This window comes from Pelophylax lessonae, assembly GCF_965119305.1.
Source record: "Pelophylax lessonae genome assembly, chromosome: 10".
NCBI classification, from domain to species: Eukaryota; Metazoa; Chordata; class Amphibia; order Anura; family Ranidae; genus Pelophylax; species Pelophylax lessonae.
In genome coordinates, this window is record NC_138777.1 from 54,358,996 (window position 1) to 54,385,442 (window position 26,447).

The 26,447-nt window shown below is 43.0% G+C and overlaps 1 protein-coding gene across 1 annotated transcript in view; it reads left to right on the top strand.

Moving 5' to 3' along the window:
* The window catches only part of CSTF3 (cleavage stimulation factor subunit 3), a 125,730-nt gene that overhangs the window by 8,033 nt on the left and 91,250 nt on the right, over positions 1 to 26,447 (top strand). Inside the window, exons 2-3 of the mRNA XM_082270832.1 lie at positions 16,139 to 16,240; positions 16,353 to 16,448. Of these exons, the coding sequence (XP_082126958.1) occupies positions 16,139 to 16,240; positions 16,353 to 16,448 (198 nt within the window). The remainder of the gene's footprint in view (positions 1 to 16,138; positions 16,241 to 16,352; positions 16,449 to 26,447) is intronic.

Below are 26,447 nucleotides of genomic sequence, written 5' to 3' on the forward strand. Positions count from 1 at the left end.
GGTTCTGTCACCGCAAAACTGGCATTGAAAATGAATGGCACCAGGACATGCGTTTGGCTCTGGATCGTGGGCAGAATCAGTGGATCTTTCCAAGATTCCACAATGCCAAATGCGAATGGAGCCTTAGGGTGACGGTGCTCACTCTCTGTGTACTATAGCTGTATATATAAACAGCCTTGTCACCCTAGAGCAGAAAGTGGTGTTAGAATTATAGAAGACCTTCCCCTCCCCTCAACTCATAACCCAGTGTGGAGTTGTTCTTTAGTGTGTGCTGAGTTCTGGGTAGGAATATTAACCCTCGTTGAAATAAGAATGTAGAGTGACCTGAATAGCACTGGATTTCTGGCAGGATTATCAGGGGTTTATTCACACTTATTGAACAGGTTAAACATTTACCAGACGAAAAGGGAGCCAACAAATTTCATTAACGTAGAGCTTGTGAACCCCAAAAAAAAGAGAGAAAAAAAACCCCCTGTAAGACGGGCATAATGAGCTAGTATGCATCGCATACTAGCCACTCTAGCTCATTATGAAATACTTAACCTTAGAACGAAGCCCTGCAGTGCCGCCCGCTCAGCAGAGACATGGCCGACTTTTTTGGGCCGTCCTGGTTCGCGTCCTCCGGCCATCTGATTGGCTGACGGCTTTATGACATCACTCCCGCCCATGCGTGCGGAAGCCACTGTTCACAGCACAGGGCTCTGAAGGAACGGCACAGGTGGCCGTCCCTTTAGAGCGCATGCGCCGATGGCGTCATCGGCTGCATTAAAAGTATCTCCTAAATGGGGGAAGTTTAGGCGATATTTACAGTATCTATAGGTAAGCTTTATTAAAGCCTTACCTATAGGTACAGGTTATAAGAGGGGGTTTACAACATCTTTAAAGGCCAACTACATTTTCACTTAAGCCCCCCTTATGTCTTCTCTTGGATAGAAGTATAAAGATGACAGAGGTTCTAATACTACTTTTCTCTAAAAAAGAGCATGTAGGCCCTTTACAAATTAATACAAAAGAGCATGGGGGAGCTCATGACCATAATGAGGACGGTAGTGACACATCCCCAAGTTATCTGCAATGGCTCAAAAGTGATATGGTCCAGAAATACAGATTAAGGGTGGATAAAGCATCAGGACCAGATGGCATCCACCAACGCATCCTAAAAGAATTGAGCGCTGTCATTTCAAAGCCTTGGTTTCTAATTTTTAGGGACTCCTAAAGGACTGGAATAGTACCACTGAATTGGCGTAGGGCCAATGTGGTGCCTATATTTAAAGAGGGATCAAAGTCTTTGCCAAGTAACTATAGACCTGTTAGTTTAACTTCTATAGTCGGAAAGATACTGGAGAGTTTAATAAAAGACCACATAGGTGAGTTCTTGCTGGAAAAAATATTTTAAGCAACAGACAGCATGGATTCATGATAGACAGAAGTTGTCAACCAAACCTGATTTCTTTTTATGAGGAGATAAGTAAAACCTTGGAAGAGGGGTGGCTGTGGACGTAATATATTTGGATTTTGCAAAAGAGTTTTGACACAGTTTCCCGCACACGAGTAATGTGTAAGGTCTACTGGTTTATAACGATCAATTTGTAAATGAATAGAAAATTGTCTAAAAGATAGAATTCAGAGAGTAGTGGTTAATGATTCTTAGGGTCCATTCACACAGTGCGCTGTCCGACAAGGTCCGTTCTCTGCTCAGCGGGGGATCGATCCGCCAATCCTCGCTGAGCAGGCGGATGACGGCTCCGTCTTCGCTCTGTGTGCAGAGACGGAGCTGTCAGATCTCAGCTGTCCTCTATGGGGGAGATTGGATGAGAATGAACCGCCTGTCCGTTCTCATCCGATCCTTCAGACGGATGGAAAATAGGGTTTCCATCCGTCCGGATTTCACGGACAGGATCGGAATTGGATAGCAGCGGGTGTCAGGGGAGATGTCTCTGCTGACATCCGCTACCCCATAGGGATTCATAGAGCATCCGATCTGGTCCACCTGAACAACTGACAGGTGGATCGGATCGCCCGTGTAAAAGGACCCTTACTCTGAATGGTCTAAGGTTATCAGTGATGTACCCCAAGGTTCAGTGTTGGGACCCTTACCTTTTAATATCTTTATAAATGATATAGGGTCTGGGATTAAAAGTACCATTTCAGTCTTTGCAGATGACACCAAGCTTTGCAGTGGAAGAACTTCTTACAGGATTTCTCCAACTTGCAAGCCAACCTCAATGCACTGTTTCATTGGTCAACTATGTGGCAAATGAGGTTTAATGTTGATAAATGTAAAGTTATGCACTTGGGGGCGATAGAATATGCATGCATCATACATACTAGGTGGAGTAGAACTCGGGGAATCCATAGCGGAGAAGGATCCGGGTGTTCGGTTAGATCATAAGCTTAATAATAGCATGCAATGCCAAGCTGCGGTTTCCAAAGCAAGCAAAGTCCTTTCTTGTATTGAGAGGCATGGACTCCAGAGAGCAAGATGTAATTTTGCCCCTATACAAATCATTAGTAAGATTTCATCTGGAATATGCAGTTCAGTTTTCAGTTCCAGTTCTCAAAAAAGGAGATCAGGGAACTGGAGAAAGTGCAGTGCAGAGCAACCAAACTGATAGAGGCATGGAGGAGCTCAGCTATGAGGATTAGAGGAACTGAATGTATTGAGAAGAGGAGATTAAGGAGTGATATGATCAACATGTATAAATACATAAGGGGTCCATATAGTGAACTTGGTGTTGATTTATTCACTCTAAGGTCATCACATAGGACAAGGGGGCAGTCTTTACCTCTAGAGGAAAACAGATTTCATCTCCAAATGTGGAAAGGTTTCTTCACTGTAAGAGCTGTGAAAATGTGGAATAGACTCCCTCCAGAGGCGGTTCTGGCTAGCTCACTAGATTGCTTTAAAAAAATGCCTGGATTCTATTCTTACAATATAAATTTCTTAGTATAAATGGGTATTAATATTTATAGGTAAAGTTTATCCAGGGAATATCTGATTGCCTCTCGGGGGATCAGGAAGGAATTTTTTCCCCCTGCTGTAGCAAATTGGATCATGCTTTGCTGGGTTGTTTCGCATTCCTTTGGATCAACTGTGGATATAGGATTGTGTATATGGTTGTATGGTTGGGTTTTCTTTACAGTTTCTTTTTTATCATTGGTTGGGCCAGATGGACTTGGCTTTTTTCAACCTGATTAACTATGTAACTGTAAGTTGTGAGCTGCTGTGTTTAGCACTTGGCCTCTTGACAACACAGCAGGAGGTGTGGAATGAGATTCATGAATAGGGTGTGTAGGAAATACTCGGTGTAAATGTTGGGATACATTCATACCTGAGCAGAGCCTTTTTTAACTAATTTTGTGACAGTTTTTGTAAACATATATAGAAGCATTTTTGAAGTTTACTTGGCTCTATTTTCTTGTATTCAAGCTTTTTTTTTTTCTTTTTTTTTAGCCAATAGATAGCACTGGGGGGGGGGGGGGGGTTGAGATGAGTTATATAGGCTTAAAAAAAAAAATCCTGAAATATACCTGGAAAAAATGCTTGAAATGAGTGTTTTATTTGTGTTCCCATTTGAAGTATTTTGGCCCAAAAATGTTCAATTCTGTCTAAAAAGTAGCTGATATGCTTTTCTGAGTGACAGGCATCCATTTCCAATCATCCAGGATGCTCAGATGTGAACGGGGGGGGGGGGGGGGGGGGGATTTTGAAAGCAATGGGATTCGGATTGAGCACTTTTGGCTTCTTGTTACAAGTGTCTTAATGTTTCATATTTTTATTGCTGGTTACTTTCTCTACAATCCATTGTTATATTGTAACAATTGTTTTATTACTGTTTTGCAAGATCGGACATAAGCCTGGTATACAGAACAAAAAAAACTGAGGAGCTTGCAAGGAGGTCTCTGTACTAACTATGTGTGATCTACCCGCTAAGCTACTGTGTTCTGACCGCCCCGCCAGAATACACCATTTGTTAGCTGCCAGTGCTGATCGAAGGCCGATGTTTTTCTGGCATGCCCGTTCTACATAAACCAGACGCTAGCCAGCTTCTGTCGGACAGGCTTCCATACACATGGGCCGAATGTAGCTGGTTTCTGTTAAACTGGCCGGTATTTGGCCCATGTGTTACCAGCTTTAGCCTCGGTTCACACTATGAATCGCACTGATGCGATTGAGACCATTCATTTTGATCACCTCTGACTAGGACAGGTAGTGAAGGGGAAGTCTTCTGTTGGGGACACAACAGTAGCTAAATCCCGGCAGAGATTCTAGTATAAGAAATACAAAATTTGCTTAAATTTCACTCCTAGTTGGTGTTCTTTTCCCAAAATTGTTATTTTGGTTCTTGCGATGCATATTGCAAGATGTGTTTTATTTTTTTTTTTTTGCAGAAATTCATTAACTGAGGCAGGGTGTTGTGATGTTTTGAAGAGGAACCATGCTTTTCCCCCGCACGCAGCCTTGATCTGCCTGCATTGCATAGATAATCACAGAAACCCAGTAGCATCGCTGGGTCCAAAACAGCCTTTCTATAGCAGGTGTTTATGGAACCCTTGGAGGTTTCCAGGGATTCCTTTTGATATTTTTTTCCATCTGTAAGAGGGCACGGTTTCCAGTGACCACAAATGTAAGGAACATTCTTTCCAGTGGCGGTCACGCTTATGTACTGTGATCTGTACATATAGTAGTAAAGGCTTGTTGTACACACAGCCCAAATCTGTGGGTTCAGCATGAACTGGATGACTTTCGGCCTCCGTGTATAGCTGTCTGTCCTACAGAAGCTGATCTAATGACTGGCTTCTGTTGAATGGTCATAATGGAAAACCAGCATGCGATCAGCCAATGGCTGGTCTCTGGGTCCTGGCAGTGGGGCAGCACCCCCCCCCCCCCCCCCCGGTCAGAACACAAAGGCACAGGGGGGGATTTGCCACACTGACATGGCTTGTACAGCTTAGTAAGGTGATCGCTCTGTAGTTTTCTGTATTCAGCCTGCTGGGTTAAATTAACAAAAAAAACTTCTAGTGTGTACCCGGCTTTATTAGGGGTTCACTGATCCTGGAAAATTAAGCCTGGTACACACTAATGGTTGGGGTTGAACGAAAAAATACAGACCGCTTTGGTCGTAGCCGCTGTTCTAATGTCCCCCAAAGTTCGTATAGCGATCTCCACCGCTGAGCTGTTGTGTTCTGGCAGGGGAACCGCCCCCCACCCCCTGCCAGAACACTTTGATCTGCTTTCCAGCCATTAGCTGAGAGCGCTGATCGGGAGCCAGCCGGCTGCAGGTTTTCCAGCATGCTCCTCTAACAGTCAGACTGGCTGACATACACACGGGCCGAATGTCGGCCGGTTTTTATTAAATGGCCTTTTGACATTTGGCCTGTGTGTACTAGGCATTATTCCAAGGGCACCTCCATGTTAATAAGGCTGATAAAGGCCGGTCTAAAATAAGCTTTGTATGAGCTATGAAAACCGGTTTTATTTTAAATGTTAGCACAGGGCTTTGACAAATTTGTCTTGAATCCAGGAGCCAGTTTTTTTTTTTTTTTTTACGAACAAAACTTACCGGTAGAACATGTAACATATTTTAACCAGTTTGCTGCCCGAGCTGTTTTGGCCTTTATTGCACACGTTTGAGAAATCATTTTAGGCCTGAAGATTACAAAAAAAAAAAAAAAAATTATAAATTTTCTGAAAGTAGAAGACACCCTAGAGAATAAAATAGTGGTATTTCCAATTTTTTGTGTCCCATATTATTGCAAAGGTCTAGGAAACACAACATTTCAGTAAAAAAAAATCACTAAGTTTAATTTTAGGACAAAAATGTAATAAATTACAAAATTTTTTGGTAAAATCTAAAAGAGGAGGTTGCACTGAGTAATTAGATACCCAACATGTCAAACCATAAATTTGTGTCCGCCCCGTAAAATGGCAACAAATACAGAACCCTATATTTTCCATAGGCCACACTTTTAAAGCCCCCTATAGGTCATCAGTTTAGCGTTAAGAAGGAGGCCTGGTGTTGGAATTATTGGTCTCATTCTGGCGTGTGCCTACAGCAGCAAGAAGGGGAGGAGAGCAGATGTGTGCCCGCTGTCCTCTCTCCCCCTCTACCGGGCGACGTTTGTTATGCCGGTCCCCGGCCTGCAGTTTAACAACCGGAGCTTGGGATACATAGTGGGGGGGGGGGGGGGGCACATGCAGAGTGTATGGAAGGATTTAAGCGGCAGCCTATAAGCCAGTGTGCAATTTATTTATTTTTTTTTTTTTCCCATGGCAACCTGGCGCCTGGGATTTGTTGATCCCTGTATTAGCATGTTGATGAAAGAGGAGGGAAAATATATGCAGATAAAAAATTTCAGCTTTTGCAGGGAGATTTGGTTTGATTTGCTGGAATCTTATGGCAGAACGAATACCGTTCCTGAAAACAATTGTTTATTTCTGAAAGGTGAGATTCTTTATGTGAAATGGTTTGATCAATGGCAAGATTCTTGTAAGAACACGTGGTCACTAACTTTTTATTTTTATTTATTTTTTTATGAATTCCAGATCATTTTAACATTAAAAAAAAAATAAAAAAGATTTGGTTGCATTGTTTGTCAATGTGGTCAGGAAATGCGATTGCTTCCAATTTATGGTGGATACATTTTTAACAAAATTTCATCATATTATGTAAATGTGTTCATGATGTACTTGACCAATGCATGGTGGGAATTTTAAATTTAATGTTGGGGGCCAATCTGTTTTCTACTTTCAGAAATGTGATTACACCCCATAATAAACGCCCGTAAATGTGTTGGAAAATGCAAATTTCAGTTGTCTTTAGCTGATGTGCGGTTATGAATTTTCCCACCCTTTACTAAACAAGCAGAGCTCCTCATCTGAAGGAGCCACTAGGGAAGAATGAAGTGTTTATTATCCTCCCAGGAGAAGGACTGGAAAATGGCTTGTTGATAAAATACAATAAAGAAAATGATAGTTAACTACTTTCCTGTTTTGTAATGTAGGTTATTAGCTTCTTCCTATGTTTCTTAGGGTCTGTAATTTCCTATTAAGCCACCTCTGATTCACGTTTTAACCTCCTTTGTTTAAAAGGTTCTATGGTAAACATTTAATATAGCTCCTTGATGCAGTATTATTTAATATTTTGCTGCTGCTTTGACTGCATTTTAAAGCCCAACTCCAGGAATTAAGACAAGATCTACCCTTGTCTTGAGCCTGGCTTCATTGCAAGGGTTAACTGCTCATTCAGTTTTGAGGTGTGGGAATAAAGAGTAATAATCTTATACTCCTTGCTCCCTCCAGCAGGTTCTCCCCAATGGTGGTCCTCCGAAGCCTCATCCCTAATGCGTTCCCCACCATGGTCACATTCCTGCCTCTTCCACATACAGTGCAGGGTAAATAGCCCTGCATTGTATGTGGTGATACCAAGAGACCATCTGAAGGAAGAGAGCTGTGGGCAAAGCGGGGTTAAGGTAATTGGATTTGGCCTCTGCAGCGCCTCCAAATAAGCATGTAACCCTTGCAAGAGGGGTGGGCAGTGTAGAATTTGACTATTTCCTGGAGTTGGGTTTTAATTTTTTAGTACAGTAGACTGTGAAGTCTTTGGGCACTTAGGCCCCTTTCACACATGTGGACTATTCAGATCCGCCTGTCAGGTTTTTTTGGCGGATCTGAACAGATGCCCCATGCATCTCTATAGGGCATCGGATGTTAGCGGAGACATGTCCCCTGACATCCGATCCATCAAATCTGGACAGATGGAAACCCTATTTTCCATCTGTCCAGCGGATCAGATCGGATGAGAACGGACAGGCGGTCCGTTCCCATCCGATTCCCCCCATAGAGAACAGCGGGACCTGACAGCTCTGTCTCCGCACACAGCACAGAGACAGAGCTGCCATCCGCCTGCTCAGTGGGGGGATTGGCGGATCGATCCCCCGATAAGAAAAACGGACTCCACTGTGTGAAAGGGGCCTTAATATATAAGCAGAATATACTTAGGAGGTGGCAAAAAGTGTTTATTACTGTGCTATAAACAAGTCCTCTACATCCCATAGCAACAACATTTTAGGGTATTAACATTTTTGGAGACCCTGTCCTCGGCCCACACTGTGTGGGGTAGCAATGGTAGTCGGGGAAACCTTTCTCTGCAGCTCTATGATTTCCGATGTTTTACATCCATCAGCCCTTGGATGCTGGGATTCTGCTGTCAGTTTTGGCATTTCTGGCAGCCGAACACAGAAGCCAGTGACTATAAGCCCCCGTTCACATGCAGGCGACGCTACCTCGCACCGCGACCTCCGAGGTCGCGGTGCGAGCAGCGCGCCGCGACCTCGGAGCGGCCACCACGGACTTCATAGCATTGAAGTCTATGGCGGTCGCCTCCTGGTCGCCCCAAAGAAGCTCCGGACCCCTTTTCTAAGTCGGAGCGACTTGTGTCACTCCTATTAGAACGGGTCCGCAGCTTCCCTATGGGAGGCGACCTACGGCGACCTGTGAGGCGACCAGGTCGCCTCACAGGTTGCCCTAGTGTGAACCGGGGCTTAGTCCCCGTTCACATGCAAGCGACGCTACTTCCAGGGGCGACCTCCGAGGTCGCGGTGCGAGCAGCGCGCCGCGACCTCGGAGCGGCCGCCATGGACTTCATAACATTGAAGTCTATGGCGGTCGCCTCCGGGTCGCCCCAAAGAAGCTCCGGACCCTTTTTCTAAGTCGGAGCGACTTGTGTCGCTCCTATTAGAACGGGTCCGCAGCTTCCCTATGGAAGGCGACCTGTGAGGCGACCAGGTCGCCTCACAGGTCGCCTCACAGGTCGCCTTAGTGTGAACGGGGCTTGAGGAGTTCCTAAATATTTATATTTGCTTCCCATATCCCATACTCTGTATAGCTAGTCTCACACTTAGGACTATCAGTATTTTGACCTAACCAGTGCTCTGATACTTTGCACTGCAATCCGTATGAAAATATTTCTCTAGTTTTGGCAGGGGTTTCTTTTTTTTTTAATTAAAAAAAATGTGCATTTATTTTTTTGTTTTCTAATTCGGAGCCTGCAAAGCATTGCACTCATGATCAGCACATCTTGGGTGCAATCTCAGGCTCCTGAAGACTGTCAGTGTAGCTGTCTGTCCGTACTTTGGGCAGGCAGTTACTGAATGACAGGAGGAATCGGTCCTAGAGTGCTCATCGGCACCCTGGTAGTTCATTGAGAACTACAAGCCATCAGCTGCAATGTCTGCCTGTAGTTGTAGTTCTCCTATTTACAGATTTCTCTGATTGAATGATGCGCCCAGATGGGCGAAGCACCGCACTGACATGATTTTTTTTTTTTTTTTTAAATCTGACCGCTGATGTCTGCAGAGGATCCCCGTTTACTCATTTAGTAACCTGTTACACGCTGAATTTGGATGTAACATGTTATGAAAGGTAAACTTCTTCTTTAAGATCAATAGAAATGCATCGAAGTCATGTCAGCGTGCATTGATGTTGACATGCATTTTGATTAATTTGCATTTATTTTGTCAGGAGGAAAAATGCATTCCTGTCAGTAAGCCCTAGGTTTGCCCTAGTTTTGGAGAGTACATGTAAAAGCATGAAACTGCAGCTGAGTGCTGCCATATTGGTTGCAAGGTCTACAGTCCCAGCAGACTCTGAGCTATCATTTGGCTGACCTAAATAACATTTCCCTCTTCTTTTTTTTTTTTTTTGTTTCCCTACGGCTGTATAAAAGGGTATGTAGGGAGATGAGGGGAGGGGTGAAAGAGCTGGGCCAGCACAGAGTAATTGAACATTCCCAGAAGAAGATTGTGCAAGGTGGGAGAGGGACATTTAGGGAACTGACCTGAAATAAAAATTTGCTTGGAAGTTGAAAGGCACATTACAAGTGATATAAAAATCATGATTAGAAAGGAAAACTACAGAATAAGCATTGAAAATGCTTGATTTTTCCATGCTTTTACTTGCAGCTGTTTACTTTGACAGGGTCTCTTTAAGGGTTGTTTTCTGTCTGTTATACAGTTGTGCTCATAAGTTTACATACCCTGGCAGAATTTATGATTTCTTGGCCATTTTTCAGAGAATATGAATGATAACACAAAAACTTTTCTTTCACTCGTGGTTAGTGTTTGGCTGAAGCCATTTATTATCAGTCAACTGTGTTTACTCTTTTTAAATCATAATAACAAAATAAACTACCCAAATGACCCTGATCGAAAATTTACACACCCTGGTGATTTTGTCCTGCTAACATGCACACAACTTCACACAAAGGGGTTTGAATGGCTATAAAAGGTATCCATCCTCACCTGTGATCTGTTTGCTTGTAAGACCATGATCAAAAATGTACACACCCCAGTTCTTAATACCGTGTATTGCTCCCTTTAACATCAATGACAGCTTGAAGTCTTTTGTGGTATTTGTGGATGAGGCTCTTTATCTTCTCAGGTGGTAAAGCTGCCGATTCTTCCTGGCTAAAAGCCTCCAGTTCCTGTAAATTCTTGGGCTGTCTTGCATAAACGGCACGTTTGAGATCTCCCCCAGAGTGGCTCAATGATATTGAGGTCAGAAGACTGAGATGACCACTCCAGAACCTTCACTTTTTATTCTGCTGTAGCCAATGACAGGATGACCTGGCCTTGTGTTTAGGATCATTGTCATGTTGGAATGTTCAAGTACGTCCCATGCACAGCTTTCAGGCTGATGAAGGCAAATTTTCCTCCAGAATTTTTTCTAACATTCTGCATTCATCTTGCCATCAATTCTGACCAAATTTCCTGTGCCTTTTGTAGCTCACACATCCCCAAAACATCAGCGTTCCACCTCCGTGTTTCACAGTAGGAATGGTGTACCTTTTAATCATAGGCCTTGATGACTCCTCTCCAAATGTAGCGTTTATGGTTGTGGCCAAAAAGCTGTTTTGGTCTCATCACTCCAAATGACCAGAAGGTTTGGGTTGTCTCTGTGCTGTTTGGCGTATTGTAAGTAGGATACTTTGTGCCATTTGCGTAGTAATGGATTTTTTTCCAGCGACTCGACCCTGCAGCCCATTTTTCTTCAGGTGCCTCCTTATTGTGCATCTTGAAACAGCCACACCACATGTTTTCAGAGAGTCCTGTATTTCACCTGAAGTTATTTGTGGGCTTTTCTTTGCATCCTGAACAATTTTCCTGGCAGTTGAGGTTGAAATTTATAGTTGGTCTTCCTTGGTTTCAACAGAACTCCTAATTTTCCACTTCTTGATTAGAGTTTGAACACTGCTGATTGGCATTCTCAATTCCTTGGATATCTTTTTATATCCCTTTCCTGTTTTATACAGTTCAACTACCTTTTCCCACAGATCCTTTGACAATTCTTTTGCTTTCCCCATGCCTCAGAATCCAGAAACGTCAGTGCAGCACTGACTGAAGGATGCAAGGGTCTGTCAGGAGTCCAGAAACTCATTGACCTTTTATACACACACTAATTACAAGCAAACAGATCACAGGTGAGGATGGTTACCTTTTTATATCCATGCAAACCCCTTTATGTCAACTTGTGTGCATGTTATCAGGACAAAATCACCAGGGTGTGTAAACTTTTGATCATGGTCATTTGGGTAGTTTGTTGTCATCATTATGATTTAAAAAAAAAAAAAAAAGTAAACAGTTGATTGATAATAAATGACTTCAGCCAAACACTAACCATGAGTGAAAGAAAAGTTTTTGTGTTGGCATTCATATCTCTTGAAAAAATGTGCTAAGAAATTATAAATTCTGCCAGGGTGTGTAAACTTGTGAGCACAACTGTATAGGGATGCACCGAAATGAAATTCTTGGCCGAGGCCGAAGCCGAATAATAATAAAATGGCCGAAGGCCGAATACCGAACGCGGTGTTTTGCATTTTTTCCATTTATTTTGCCAATTTTTTGTCCTCTCTCTTGTCCTCTCGTGTCTCTCTCTCTCTCTCTCTCTCTCTCTCTCTCTCTCTCTCTCTCTCTCTCTCTCTCTCTCTTGTCCTCTCATGTCTCTCTCTCTCTTGTCCTCTCATGTCTCTCTCTCTCTTGTCCTCTCATGTCTCTCTCTCTCTCTCTCTCTCGTCCTCTCATGTCTCTCTCTCCCTAAATGTTACTGTAGGGAATGGGATTCAGTGCACACTGCAGCCTTGTACCATAGGGTTAATGTTAGTGACACTGTAGGGATTGGGAAGGATGCTGGGAATGGAAATCAGGAAGCATGCAGGCAGCCTTGTAAATTTTAATTGCAGATACAGGGCACTGGGCAGGTCAGGGTTAATGTGGTAACATCAATTACTCAGTGACAGTCAGTCAGTGTCAGTGTGGACTCGATCAGATTATACAGTGACAGACAGTCTCTCATAGTGGTGGTAGTAGGAGGCTGGAGATGGACTAGTAGTAGCCTGGAAAGGAGCACAGCCGCATACATACATTACTCACTCGTGCACTGCAGCCCGCCCCACACATTCAGTGAGTCTTACTCTCCTCCCTAGTTTTTTCAATGGCACATTCAGGAAGCCAATCACGCCGTGAGTAGCGGCACAGCGGAACCAATCAGGTGTGCAGGCACGCGTGATTGGTTCGCTGTGCAGCTAATCACGGCGTGATTGGCTTCCTGAATGTGCCATTGAAAAAACTAGGGAGGAGAGTAAGACTCACTGAATGTGTGGGGCGGGCTGCAGTGCACGAGTGAGTAATGTATGTATGCTCACCGCTGAAGTGTCCCGGCTTCCCCTGCCTAACACGGAAGTCTGTGAGTCCTCCTGTCCTCCTCCGAGTCCCTTCCCCCTGTAAATATCGCCTACGGCCACAGAACGATAGTCAATATCATATCGACTATCGTTCAGCCCTATTATTCGGCACAAAATTATTCGGCCTTTTGACTTATTCGGCCGAACACCGAAAGTGCTATTTTTTCTATTTTCGGCCGAATAATGTTCGGCCGCTGATTATTCGGTGCATCCCTACAACAGTACAATGGTTATATTTGTGTCACTTTTTTGTGAAATCCTTTTTATTAGTGTGCTTCAATAATTAAACCTAATTTTCTGCAGTAAAATAATTTTGTAGCGCTTTTCCTGGTGTGTTTACTAAAACTGTTTGTTGTAAGCAATGGGAGTTAATGTTAGGGGCCTACATATGCCTTTTAATTATGCTTTGCATACCAAAGAGATCTAGAACCAAAGGTGCTGTATCACACAGGTACCAACTTATGCTCCGTAAGTGTTCTTTCTCATTGAAGTAACTCATAGGGCGTGTTCAGCATAGCAGAAAGTACCTGCAGGCATCTCTTCCTATCTGCAATTAACTCTTAGTCCCGGTTCACATTTGTGCGATGCAGGGAACGCTGCGAATATACAGCGTGTTCCAGCATCGCATCCGCACCCCTGGCAGTTCATACGGCCATATGCGATACGCAGGGGATGTCCATTAAAATTTAACGACACCCCCAGTTGAGATCGCATATCGCGGTGTGATCTGCAAGTTCGCACAGAATCGGATCGCACTAGTGTGAATCGCCATGTGATCCGATTCTGCTGCGGATTAAAAAAGGGTCATGTGCGTGTTTAGTGCGATTGCAGTGCGAATTCAGCCATACAAACTGAAATTTGCACCGCACAGAGATTGCATGTAATTTAGGAGCAGTACGCTATGAATTCCCTCCGAATTATATGCGATCTCTGTGATCGCACTAATGTGAACCGGCACTTAGGGTCCTTTCACACGTTCCGTTCAGTTTTTTCATCCGCTCGGGCACTTTTTTTTTTTTTTTAAACGGACACGGAGGATACTTTGGAGTGTCTGTTCTGTATGTCTGTTTTTATCATCCCATCCGTTTGTGGGTGATAAACTGACATAGTGTATGTCTATGGGATTGCGGATGTCAGTGGATAACATCGCTGACATCCGTTTTTGCATCCGTTCCGTTTTTTTTTTTTTTAAACTGAAGAAAAAGAAAGGTTCTCTTCCTTTTTAAAAAACTGAACTGAACGGACGCAAATTGTATGTCAGCGGATGATCATCCGCTGACATCTGCAATCCCTTTGGCATGCATTATGTTAGTTTTTTATCCGCAAACGGGTGGTAGGAAAAACGGACATACGGACCGCCTGTGTGAAAGGACCCTAAAGGGCCATACACACTATAAGATTTTCTGAAGACTTTTTCCTTCAGATTTACCTTTTCTATGTAGTGCAAGGACCTGCCAGATTGCATACAAATTGAAAGTGTTTAGGTTTGACCTCATATTATATGGTTTTGGTAAATCTAAAGGAAAAAGTCTTCAGAAAATCTTAGTGTGCATGGCCCAATAAGTTTACACATCCTGGTGATTTAATTTTTTTTTTTTTCACATTCTGCTATAACCTTCCCAAAAAAAATTTAAAAATCAAAATTTCTCATCTTTGTAGGCCAATTTGTATTCTGCTACCATATGTTTGGTATAAAAAAAATCGCAATAAGCGTATTTTCATTGGTTTGCGCAAGTTATCGCGTCTACAAATTAGGGGAAAGATTTGTAATTTTTATATATTTTATACTAGTAATGGCAGTGATCTGCGGGATTGCGGTGGACAGATCGGACCCCTAACTGACATTTTTGACACTTTTGGGGGGACCAGTGACATTTCTACAGTAATCAGTGCTAAAAATATGCACTGTTACTGTAATAATGACACTGGCAGCAAAGGGGTTAACAATGGTGATCAAAGGGTTAAGTGTGAGCCTAGGGTAGTGTTTTCGAACTGTATGGGGGGGAGGGACTTGTGAAATGATTATAGAGACGTGTGATTCTATATAGAAGGATCACAGGCACTCTGTGATCATTTCAGAGGGAACAACGGTCAGCTGTGTTTTACAACAGCTGACCGTCCTATCTCAGCAGGGAGCGATCGCGCCTGTCACCCCCGTGGATCGGCATTCCCTGCTGCCTAGTGGGGGCGGAAGTGCGCGCTCGCCCCTCAGCACCACTTCTGCGAACCGACGTACCCATAGGTCGATTTGCGTAACCGAGCAAGCCTGCCGCAGTATATATGTGGTGGGCGGTCAGCAAGTGGTTAAAACTGCCTTTATATTTTGCCTTCCTTGGTTTTTTATTTTTTTTTTGGTGCATTGCAAGTGGATCATGGCTATAGAAGGGGCCTGCAGGGTGCTGAATATAACGGTTTGAAAACATCATAGCGCCCTATCTCAGTACTGCTCTTAGTGCTGGTTTACACTAGAATGCGGTGTGGGAAACCCTTGTTCTGTGTGCGATTCCTACACAGCGTTCAAACGATCTGCATGTGCGATCTGCAGCGGGTGTTAGTGCAATACGAACGACACCCCACATGCAGGTCACAAACGCAGGGGTCCAGTTGCTGTGCATGCACTACTTTTGGTGTGGCCCGGCGTGATTTCAGATCATTAAAATGAATAGACCGAAATCGCAATGCACCAGGAACAGTGTTTGTGTGCGATTTTATTTTATTTTTTTCCTCTATCTAGGCAGCACTTTCCCCCTGTACTAGCTGTCACTTTTTGAAAGCAGCTCCGCTCCGCCCACACAGTCATGTCATTCATACACACAGCTCTGTGTATAAATGAACTACATACCCTGACATACCTTAGTGGCGCGTTGTGGTAGTTCATCGAGTCATCCTATCAGGGAGTATTGGGTTACCTGTACGGGTAAGTAAGCAGATACACTGACAGTGTACAGGAGACCTGCATGGCATCAGCAATCTGCTGGTCGCTGGTACAATGCTTTACAGGCTCCTAATGCAAAAAATAATAAATGCACATTTATTTACCTGAAAAAAGATGTGCGTTTATTATTTTTTTTTGTACAAAGGTGAACTTCTCCTTTAAACTGACGCTTCCTGGCTTATATTTGTTGTCCTTTTGGGAATCTTATGCATATCCAGTAAATTAATCTCATTGGTTGAATTTGACTTGCAGCCATTATTTAAGCATTTGCAGGTAATTTAGGCGATTGTCAGCATAAATGGAACTTTTTGCATTCTTATCCTTGGCTGTAGTTTGCTTTATTCACTTGTTTCCTTGCCTATCAAATAGGCACAATGTTTTTAGAGCCAATTATCTGAGTTTTAACTTTTTTTTTTTTTTTCTCCCTTTTTATTTATTTATTTTCTTTTTTTTTCTTGTAAAGGCTGCAGAATACGTTCCGGAAAAGGTTAAGAAGGCAGAGAAGAAGTTGGAAGATAACCCATATGACCTCGACGCTTGGAGCATTCTCATTCGAGAGGCACAGGTTTAGTGACATAGGATTACATTACGTTCTCTCTCAGTCCCAATAATGACATAACATATCTTTTGTCTGTATATATCTGTAATTCTGTACATGCTGTTTATTCAAATTCTAGAATCAGCCTATAGACAAAGCCCGGAAGACTTATGAGCGCCTAGTGGCCCAGTTCCCAAGTTCTGGCAGATTCTGGAAACTTTACATTGAAGCCGAGGTTAATATTTTTTTTTTCATATTTTATATGGGTTTGCAAACACTACACTGCATTGAATATAAGGTATTAAGAAGGGACAGCAGACATAGAACACATTAAGTTCAATAACTCTTCTTTCCTTGTAAATCAGGTTTAAAGTATTAGCTGCTGACTTTGCCAAAGTGTTACTAGACTGATGATTGTTGCGTAGTGATACCGCAACAACATTAAAACATTTTAATTGTATGGAGTGCTCTAGACTTTTATTTATTTGTCGTGTCAATTTATTGCCTCCTGTGTCCTTTATTATTAGATCTAATCAAAATTCCACCTAATACTACTATTGTAAAAATATTTTGAATGGGATCCTGGAAAAGTAGTTGTGTGTTGTAATAAAATATTATGTAATGTTTTCATGTGGTTGGTCTATAATACCATGTATTTCTCTTTAGCATTATGCCGTTTGCATGAGAAATAACCAATATTTCCTCCTGCAGCTTTCATTCCAGCAGTTTACCACCTTCACGATTACATAAATTCTATTCAAAAGGTTTGTGGTGCACAGCAAAACACAGACTGTTGTACTCAATGTAGATGTTTAATATATTAAATACAAAGAGTTTAGCACCTTTTTATTACATGGATATTAAAAATGCTTTTAATGTTAGCACTCACTAAACATAAAAAAGAGTTCAAGCAAAAAGATACTAAACAGAGTGGGTTACTGATGGGAACTGTTATTCCTGCCTTTATCTAAAAGGATGCCACGTTTGGCTTCTGCTCTAGAAGTGCCGGTTCACACTAGGGCGACCTGTGAGGCGACCTGGTCACCTCACAGGTCGCCGCAGGTCGCCTCCCATGGGGAAGCTACGGACCCGTTCTAATAGGAGCGACACAAGTCGCTCCGACCTAGAAAAAGTCCGGAGCTTCTTTGGGGCGACCAGGAGGCGACCGCCATAGACTTCAATGTTATGAAGTCCGTGGCGGCCGCTCCGAGGTTGCAGCTCGGAGGTCGCCACCTAAAGTAGCGTCGCGGTAGTGTGAACCGGCGCTAAGATGGGTTTACTGCATCAGAATAGGGGGAAGGGGAAGCAATTTGTAGATGTTTTACCTGTGGCCTGACAGTATCAATGTGAATAGATAAAAATTGGTTCACTAGGGCAGCACTTGACTGCTGTCACACCACACATTATTTATAGCTCTTCTTTAAAGCGGTTGTATACCGCTGGAGGTTTTTCATAATGTACTAGTATGCATTGCATACTAGCACAATATGTGACGCTTGCCTGAAAACGAAGCTGTTCCAGCACCGCAATGTCAGCGCTGCAGGGGCTCCCATCTTCACCCGTTTTGCTTCCGGGTTTGTAGATTCCGGCTCTGTGACTGGCCAGGGTCGCGATGACCTCACTCCCGCGCATGTGTGTGGGAGCCGCCGTTCACGGCACAGGGCTCTGAAGGAGTGGCACTGGTGGCTGTTCTTTCAGAGCGCATGCACCAGTGATGGCACTGGTTGCATGTAATGTGAATATATCTCCAAAACGGTGCAGGTTTTTAAGGGATGTTTAGTTATTTTCACTACCTAAAGGTAAGTCTTATTATAAGCTTACCTATAGGTAAAAGGCATGTATGGAAATTTTACTTCCTCTTTAAACGAGTTAATTAGATATGTATGGATTTATTTGTACACTTATTAAAGTGTACAGAGTTTTTACATATGGGGCATGGTTAAAAGAAATCTGTTGGGTTGTGTACAACCACTCCACATGTCATATCGTTTTTTTTAAAGCTAAAATCCAGGAATTCAGCCACTTTGATAAATGTGCAGGCATACTTTGGGTTAAGTGATAGCTATCCTTCTGGAACTCCATAAAACTGTCACATGTAAATTAGAGATCAGATTCAGAGGTGACATGCACATGCACCTAGTTGGGCTTGAATCTTAGTATGCCCAAGTTCCTAGAAGTGGCTGAATTCCTGGAATTCAGCTTTCAGCTCAAATTTTTATTAATCCGCTCCATTGTCTTTGAATGTCAAATGTCAAAATGCTACACATTTGTCACTCCAGCTTGTACATTTGCCGAACGCGAAAAACTGGCTATGTACAAAGGTGCATGATTGTTCCCCCAACAATAACCTCTTCAAGAGATCTATAAATCCTCAAATATACACTTTGTCTGAGTTTGTAGGGTAATCAAGTATTTTATTCCTGTTTCCTCTATATATTGTATTTCCAGATTGTAGCACAGTATGGTCAGATTGTAAATAGGCAGGCTCAGATGACATTTGAATGTATGGGTGCAATGCGACTGCTGGGAGAGTTCAATGGAGATGTTTGCTGAGATTTGCGCATAAGAGCGGATGCTTGGGATGGCTATGGAGTTGAGAGAGTGGATTGCGTTTCTGCCATGTTATGTATGCCAACCTTTGTCTAGCTATAGGCAGGAGAGGATTTGTCTATGGGCACAACAAATCACTTCTCTGGTAGACCCTTTTGAACATCTGTTCTTTTGGGGTGAATGTTGAGAGGAGTGTAATCTGCAGATTTTATATAATCAGTGCTGATTAGACTAAAATGCACCTATCCTCTGTGCTGCCGCAGTTGGCCGATAGACATGCATACAGATGTTTCTAGGGATGCACTGATCCGATATTCGGATCGTATATCGGCGCCGATATGGCCATTATAGCTGGATTGGGGGATCGGTAACATTGACCAATTCACGGGCCGATACGTTTTTTACTGAGTAACGGCTCAGCCATCCCTTACTTGGTGTAGTAGTAGTATAGGATGGGAGCCGCTACTTTCCTGTATAGGTCCTGCTCACAGGCGGAGTGATATCAGATGCACTCCGCCTGTGAATGGAGGAGCCACACACATGAAGCAGTGGCTTTGCTCTGTACTGCAGCCGCATGCTTTGTGTGTAGCTCCGGATCGGTATCGGCGATTTCACAACGCCAGATATCGGTATTGGGACCAAAAAAGTCAGATCGGTGCATCCCTAGATGTTTCCATCAAGGTCAGTTTTAATTGTATGTGTGCCACTTGTAGAATACTTCCTATACTGGTACTCTGAGAACTGGGGTTATCACAGTTATTACTGAATGACAGTTCTACTTCAAATATATTCAGACTTTTTTTTTTTTTTTTTATTCAAATGAACTGGATTGTTATTTCTAGATGATTGCACTTAAAGCGGCGAATAATACTTTTTCACTTTGACCAACTGTCATTAAAAGAAAATCTACAACAGGTATAACAGACAGGCACTTAAAGGTGTATTTGCATAACTACAGCATCCCTGCTGTCCTAACCACATTGTGATAGTGACGAGACTTATCTGCTTCTTCCTGCCCCACAGCATCATCCTGGTGGCTATTGGGTAGTCTTTATTAATGACATCCTCAACTTTACTTTAAAGATATTAAAGCTTAACCTGTCAGAATGGCCTAGAAATAAGTTGTGACGGCAAGGTCTTAGGGGCTGCTGCATGTACTTTATACTTGCAGCAGATTTCTATTTTAATGACAGAGTCCCTTTTAAAGACTAATTACAGTTACCAACCATTAGGGTTGGTTCAAACCTACAGATGAACTGCATTCTGGGGGTGCCATTACCAATGGCACCACAATGGGTCCCACTGTTTCGCCCAAGTCTCTGAGAGGGGGGGGAGTGAACAGCTACAGATGGGCACAGCGCTGGATTCCGTGAGAGCTCAGGTAAATATGAGAGGGGATGTGGGGGCGATACTGCTACCTGGATATTTTTTTTTTACCTTAATGTGAGGATTGCATTAAAGTAAATGTCATGCCCTTAGAACCACTTTAAAGTATTCTTTTATTAAAATAAAAAGGATCTTTTATAGGATGTAAATAGGTGAACAGATATCTTTTTGAAAACTTGAATGAGATATCTAACTTAATTCGAATGAGTGGAATGAGTGCTTGGACCCATTTTTACTTACAGTGAGGATGCCATGCATACACGATTTCTGTTTTTTGTGTCTTTAGATTTAATGCTTCACCTGATCATAAATGTGCAGACTTGTCCAGTCTGTGAAGAATCCTATAGTTTTTGAGCCACAACTGTTTGTATGGCTGAATTGTGTGGTCCTGTGCAACAGACGGATCTGAATAAATATGTTGGGCAAATCCTATTTTGTGACTTGGCTATTAAGGGTGTAGTTTGCTAATAGAAAATGTACTACTAAAAGGCGACTATAGCCAAAACTATTTAATTTGGATTAGTGCGGGGAAAGCTTATAGCCTTTTTCAGGATTTTATTGTCGGTCTCTGTTGGGAAATATAACTAAGGGCACACAGTACAGCTTTTTTTTAGTAGTATGGGGAAGAAATAGAACATCTGTTTTTATTGCTTTCCCTATAATGGCTGTCACAGATGCAGGATATACAGAATAAATGAAAGCCCTACCACCTGCCCTCCCCAGTGGAGTCATGGATAGAAATCAGAATTACTGACACTTCCCCGCATTATTCAAAAAGATATATTAAAAAAGGAAAAAAAAAACAAAAACTAGTAATTACTCATTTAGACAGGCATTGATACCCGTCCTGTGTGCTGAGTTGCTGTTTTCTGCAGCTGCATGCAGACAGCCTTTACAAATAGATGCAGGGGCTGCATGGACACAGTCACATGACAGACACAGCTCCTGATCTTCTTAACCATTGGGTTATACTGCCCCCTACAGAAGTAGGACACGAGGCAGAAAAAAAGTCTGGCTATGCCTATGGGCAGTCCCAGGGGGTATACTCCCTCGCTCTGCTATAGGTACTATAGGATTTGTTACAAGCAGTGTCAGAAGAATTACAACTCTACAGAGGGTTGGGTGCTGTCTCCGTCAATAAACATCAGGGAAATTTATTTTATTTTTTTTTTTGCCTAGTCCGGAGTAGGGACCTAGTTCCTTGCTGGGATTGTTTTTAGATAAAACATTTTCTCCTGTTTTCTTTCCTTTGAGATCTACAATCAACTGCCGGACTGAGCGACGGGCTGGATAATCTAGATCCTGTGATCACCCCAGTCTGGCCAGCAAACGCGCGCAAACCTCAGCTCCGCGCTAGGTCTGCTGCGACATAGCCCCACCGAAATAGGACTGGCCTGCGAGTTAACCGTCTTACAAGGTTGCATACAACTGGGTCCTCGGCCTGAGTCACAGTGTGGGGTCTTCTCCCTCGCTGCTGAGGATTGCTTTGTGACTGGGTGGTGCTGCCAGTACGGTCGGGGTTGTCCCTTTGCAGTGTTTTATATTGTGTGGTTACTCATGGAGTCTTTGGAGCACATCTCCCCGCCTGATCCCCTCTCTGAGGCTGCGGAGCACTCAGGGTCCCAACCATCCATCGATGCACTGACGGTGATCCTGGAGTCCTTTGTGTCCCAGGTGGAGGTGGTTTTCGGGTCACGGGCTAGCAAAAAATCACCCCCTGCCTCATCTGTTTCATCAGATCCTGAATCTGATTTGGCTGCTGTGGACGTGTCTCTCTGCTGAGTCTGCGACCACGCGCCCGGAATCCTTAGATAGTAAGGATGATTTCTTCACATCTGCAACCCCGCACGAAAAGGCGCTGGTGGAAGCACTGATTTGTATCTGAGTGTGAGACCTTAAAAATGGAGGACGCAGCTGCAACGGAGGCATAGGTTCCCTTTTGGCACTCACAAGCCATCCAGAGCAGCAAAGGTGTTACCTTTCCCCGCATATTTTGACAGAATTGCCGCTACTGTAAAAATCCATTTCCCTGATGTTCAATGACGGACACACCACCCACCCCTCTGTGGAGTTGTAATTCTTCTGACACTGATTCTAACAAAACTGAGTACTGATAGCAGAGAGAGGGAGTATATCCCCTGGGACTGCCCATAGGCGTAGCCAGACTTTATTTCTGCCTAATGTCCTCCTGTAGGGGGCAGTATCTCATTTTGTCTTTGTTGCCGCTGCATCTCAAATGTATATACTGCTTATGCACAGCTCCATGGTGGAAGCAGATGCAGGAAAGAGTGGCTCAGCACACCGTATGGTGTCGGTGCCTGTCTGAATGAGCCCTGGGAGGAGGCTTCAAGGGAGAAACTAGAAATCGCATACAGTGGGCTAGAGTGGTAATGAAAGATACATACACATTATCCCTCATGGCGCATTTAAAAACCTTTCACAGGTGTACCATCTTAGGTATATTTTTAAAGTGATTTTAACAACATTCTATATATAAACACTGATCATTTCTTGTCTTTAGTAGACCCCTATCTTCTCAGACCGTTAAAAACTGAATTCCAGGCGAACGGCTAACTGTACAGCTAATACCTATGTAAACCATTTACCTGCAAAAGGATTTGTACATCTGTTCAGCCTTTTTTTGTTTTGTTTTTTTGTAATCCTGGAACCTGCTTCCAAACAGCACAGCCAAGCTTGTGACTACTGACTACATTACAACCTGGTCTGAGTCCTGCCCTATTCTGGGATTGGACAGTGAAGGAGCAGCAGCGCTCTGATGTCATCTTCCTCTGTTCTTTTCTGATACAAGCTTGTTTTAGTGTTAATATGCCAATGTTGTGCAAAGCAATAAATAATTAATTGGCTCGGAATGCTGTCTCTCCCTCTTGCAAACTAAATCCTTTGATACATTGGGTAACAGTAGGATACTTTTCAAAACATTCTAGATACTTATGCTGTGTGTAAATATTATTTTTCTGAGTTTTTGTAATTGCCCAGATAGCTCTCTTCCCATACAAATATTGTATTCTACAAGCACTGTTGTATCTCTCCGTTAAGATTACTCATAGGAAATGGAAGTAAAGACTACTGGGCAACTTACCCCCCCCCCCCCCCTTTCAATAGTTCCCCTGTTACTATAAAAATTCCTAGGGCCCTTTCACAGCAGCGGACTGATTGGGTCTGCCTGTCTGTTCTCTATGGGGCGGTCAGATATAAACTGACTGCTTGTCCGCTGACATGCATCTACATTATATCTGGCCCGCTAAAAACAGAAGGACAGGGAATAGGGCTGAACGATAGTCGATATGATATTGACAATCGTTCTGCGTCCGTGGGCGATATTCATATCGCCGAGGACACGATATTTAGCCATTTAGCATAGGCAGGGAGAAGTCGGGACTCGGCGGGGGGAGGACTCACAGTGATTCTTGTAGCAGCCCGACACATCCGTCCCACACTTCAGCGGTGAGCAGCGCGCCGTGAACAGCTGCACAGCTAACCAATCACGCGTGCCTGCACGCCTGATTGGTTCGCTGTGCTGCTACTCACGGCGTGATTGGTTGGTTCGCTTTTCCATTGAGAAATTGATCCATTGAGAAAACTAGCTGAGGGCGGAGCCGGAGACTGAACGTGTGGGCTGCACGGAAGTGGAGTGAGTCACTGTATGTGGCTGTGTTCTTCTACCGGCTCCTAGTCCTCTACCACCACTGTGAGTCCCGACGAGAGTGAGAGAATAAATAATCCAATTCCACATTCACTGACTGTCACTGAGAGTATACTATTGAGTACCATTATTAACCCTGGCCTGCCCTGTATCTGCAATTAAAATTTAGAAGGCTGTGCTGCTGCCTGCATGCTTCATGATTTCCATCCATTCCCAGCATCCTTCCCTACAGTGTCAGTAACATTAACCCTGGCTGTCCCGGACTCTCAGTGCAGTATATACACAATCAGAAGAAGGGCTGCTGCAAAACTCATCCCATCCCTACAGTAACCTTAACCCTGGCTGTCCCAGGTGTCCCTTGTACAATCAGAAGGCTGCACTACTTCCCTACCCTACAGTAACATTAACCCTGCAATGTATATGGTACAAGGCTGCAGTGTGCACTGAATCCCTACAGTAACATTAACCCTGTACGGGTCTCTCAGTATCGCAATATATATCGTTGAAAAAAAAAATATCGCAATATATATTTTTTCCAAAATCGTGCAGGCCTAACAGGGAACTCTTTTTCCCTATCTGTCCGGTGGTTCGGATGACAGTTGGATGGAAACGGAGAAGAAGTTTGTTTCCATCCGACAGGCCCACAGAGAACATCAGGCTGTGTCTGCTCTGTATAGCGGATCGGACATGGACCTGTCATCCGCCTGCTCAGCGAGGATCAACGGAGAGATTGCCCGCTGAGCAGGCGGACCTGCTTGATGGATTCCACTCTGTCTGAAAAGGGCCTAAGTCATGTGTTCACTGTTCAAGTAGAAAGCCCCCTTAAAATTCCTTTTTCAGTAATAAGTAGTATGATAAATACTTTCCTTACACATATTATTGCTTGATACATAATGTTTGCAAACCCTTTTATAATATGGACATAAAGTTGTCATAGCAAACAAGTCACAATACTTTGCATAATTGTCTTTTTAGCAAGCTTTTTTTTTCTCTCCTTAATAAACACGAGAAATTATATTGGGTTACTTTAGTGGCAGAAATATCAACCCTTTTATTGTAAACCTGTGGGTATTATCGTGCAAGGTTTTTTATTTATTTTATTTTTGTAATCTTTAGTACAGGCGGTGGGCTTTAAATCGCAAGAACATTTATGTTCCTGCAGGCTGCTCACTTCCACCTAGTAGAGGGTCCCGGAACGCCTCAACATTATAGGCACTGTGATGTCCATGTTCACGTTGTGGCCTCTCCCTCCCCAGTCAGTGGAAAGCTGTGTGCCTTTAATACCAATTTTAGTATTGCTTGTTCTGTCTTTTTTTTTTTTTTTTTTCTTTTGCTATTTTAGCATTTTCTTAATTTTACGATATACATTTTTCCTGTAACTTTTTTTTTTTTTAATTTATTTTTATTAAGGTATGCAAAATATACAAAAAAAGTACAAAATGCACCAAATGAGAACAAAAAAGAAGGCAGTTACAGGCGCTATCAATATATCACAGGGTGACAACTACCTCTAACTCTGGTACCGACTTACAATTACTATTTCAGGCTTCTAATGCTTTACTACTGTGCTCCTCCATAGCTGTCTAATTCTCCTGCTTACAGAGAAGGCCATTGCTCTTGATATTCCAAAGAAGCAGACATTCTGCAGGTTGAATCAACATTTTTCTTTTAGAGCTAGCCATTGGTAGCCAATACTAAACTGAGCATACCACAAAGCTGTACTGTGCATAACATCTACTGCCTGCAGCAAGGATGTCTGCCACTAATGGAAATGTTAAACTAAAGATTTATTGGATGGTTGAAACGCTGGGAACGGTTTTACCTTTTTTTTTTTTTTCTATTTATTTTTTTTTACACAATTTTGCATTCGACCCCTTTTTGTCTGCCAGTTGACATGATAATGTTCTTTAATAGTTTTTAGGTTGATTGCCACTTTTGCAGTCATATTTGGGAATACCCCACTATGTTTGCAATCCCATTCACACAGCATAACTAATAAAGTATATACATATGTATGTGTGTGCATTTTTTTATTTATATAGGAAACTGACTCATGGCAAGCATTTCTAAGGCTGGGTTCATACATGTCCGGTGAAAATTGTATGTCCGTTTTCACTGTGAATAAAAAAAGAATTTGTTCAGCGGTTCGGGTGCGTTTTTTGGTGCAGTGCTGATGCCAATTTACAAGGCTCAGAACCAGATTTTTGTCACAGTTGCGATGTCAATGCTGGCCAATACATCGTAGATAAAGGGTGTCAACTCCTGTAGTGGGAGAGCAATCCGTGCTGAAATCCTCAAGCGTTCCTATAGAAATGGAACTCCGTGAGCCTGGAATTCGCACCTGTACAGTACTCAGAAAACTCACAGGACTATTTAAATTCATACTGTAGATGCACCGCATATATGTGAACAGCTTCAATGGAAATCAATGTTATTTCACATGTCGGTTCAAAATGCATCCAATTCGCATATATCTGAGCCAGGTCTTAACAATTTCAAAGTGCTTCTGTCTCAATAAAATGTAGTGCAGGGGCCCCCCTTAAGCCTTTAACCCTTTGTTAGGGCAGACATTGTTCGAATCTAGGTTGCAAATGGAGAGAAAATGGACGCATTAAGCTCACACTGTGTCCCTTT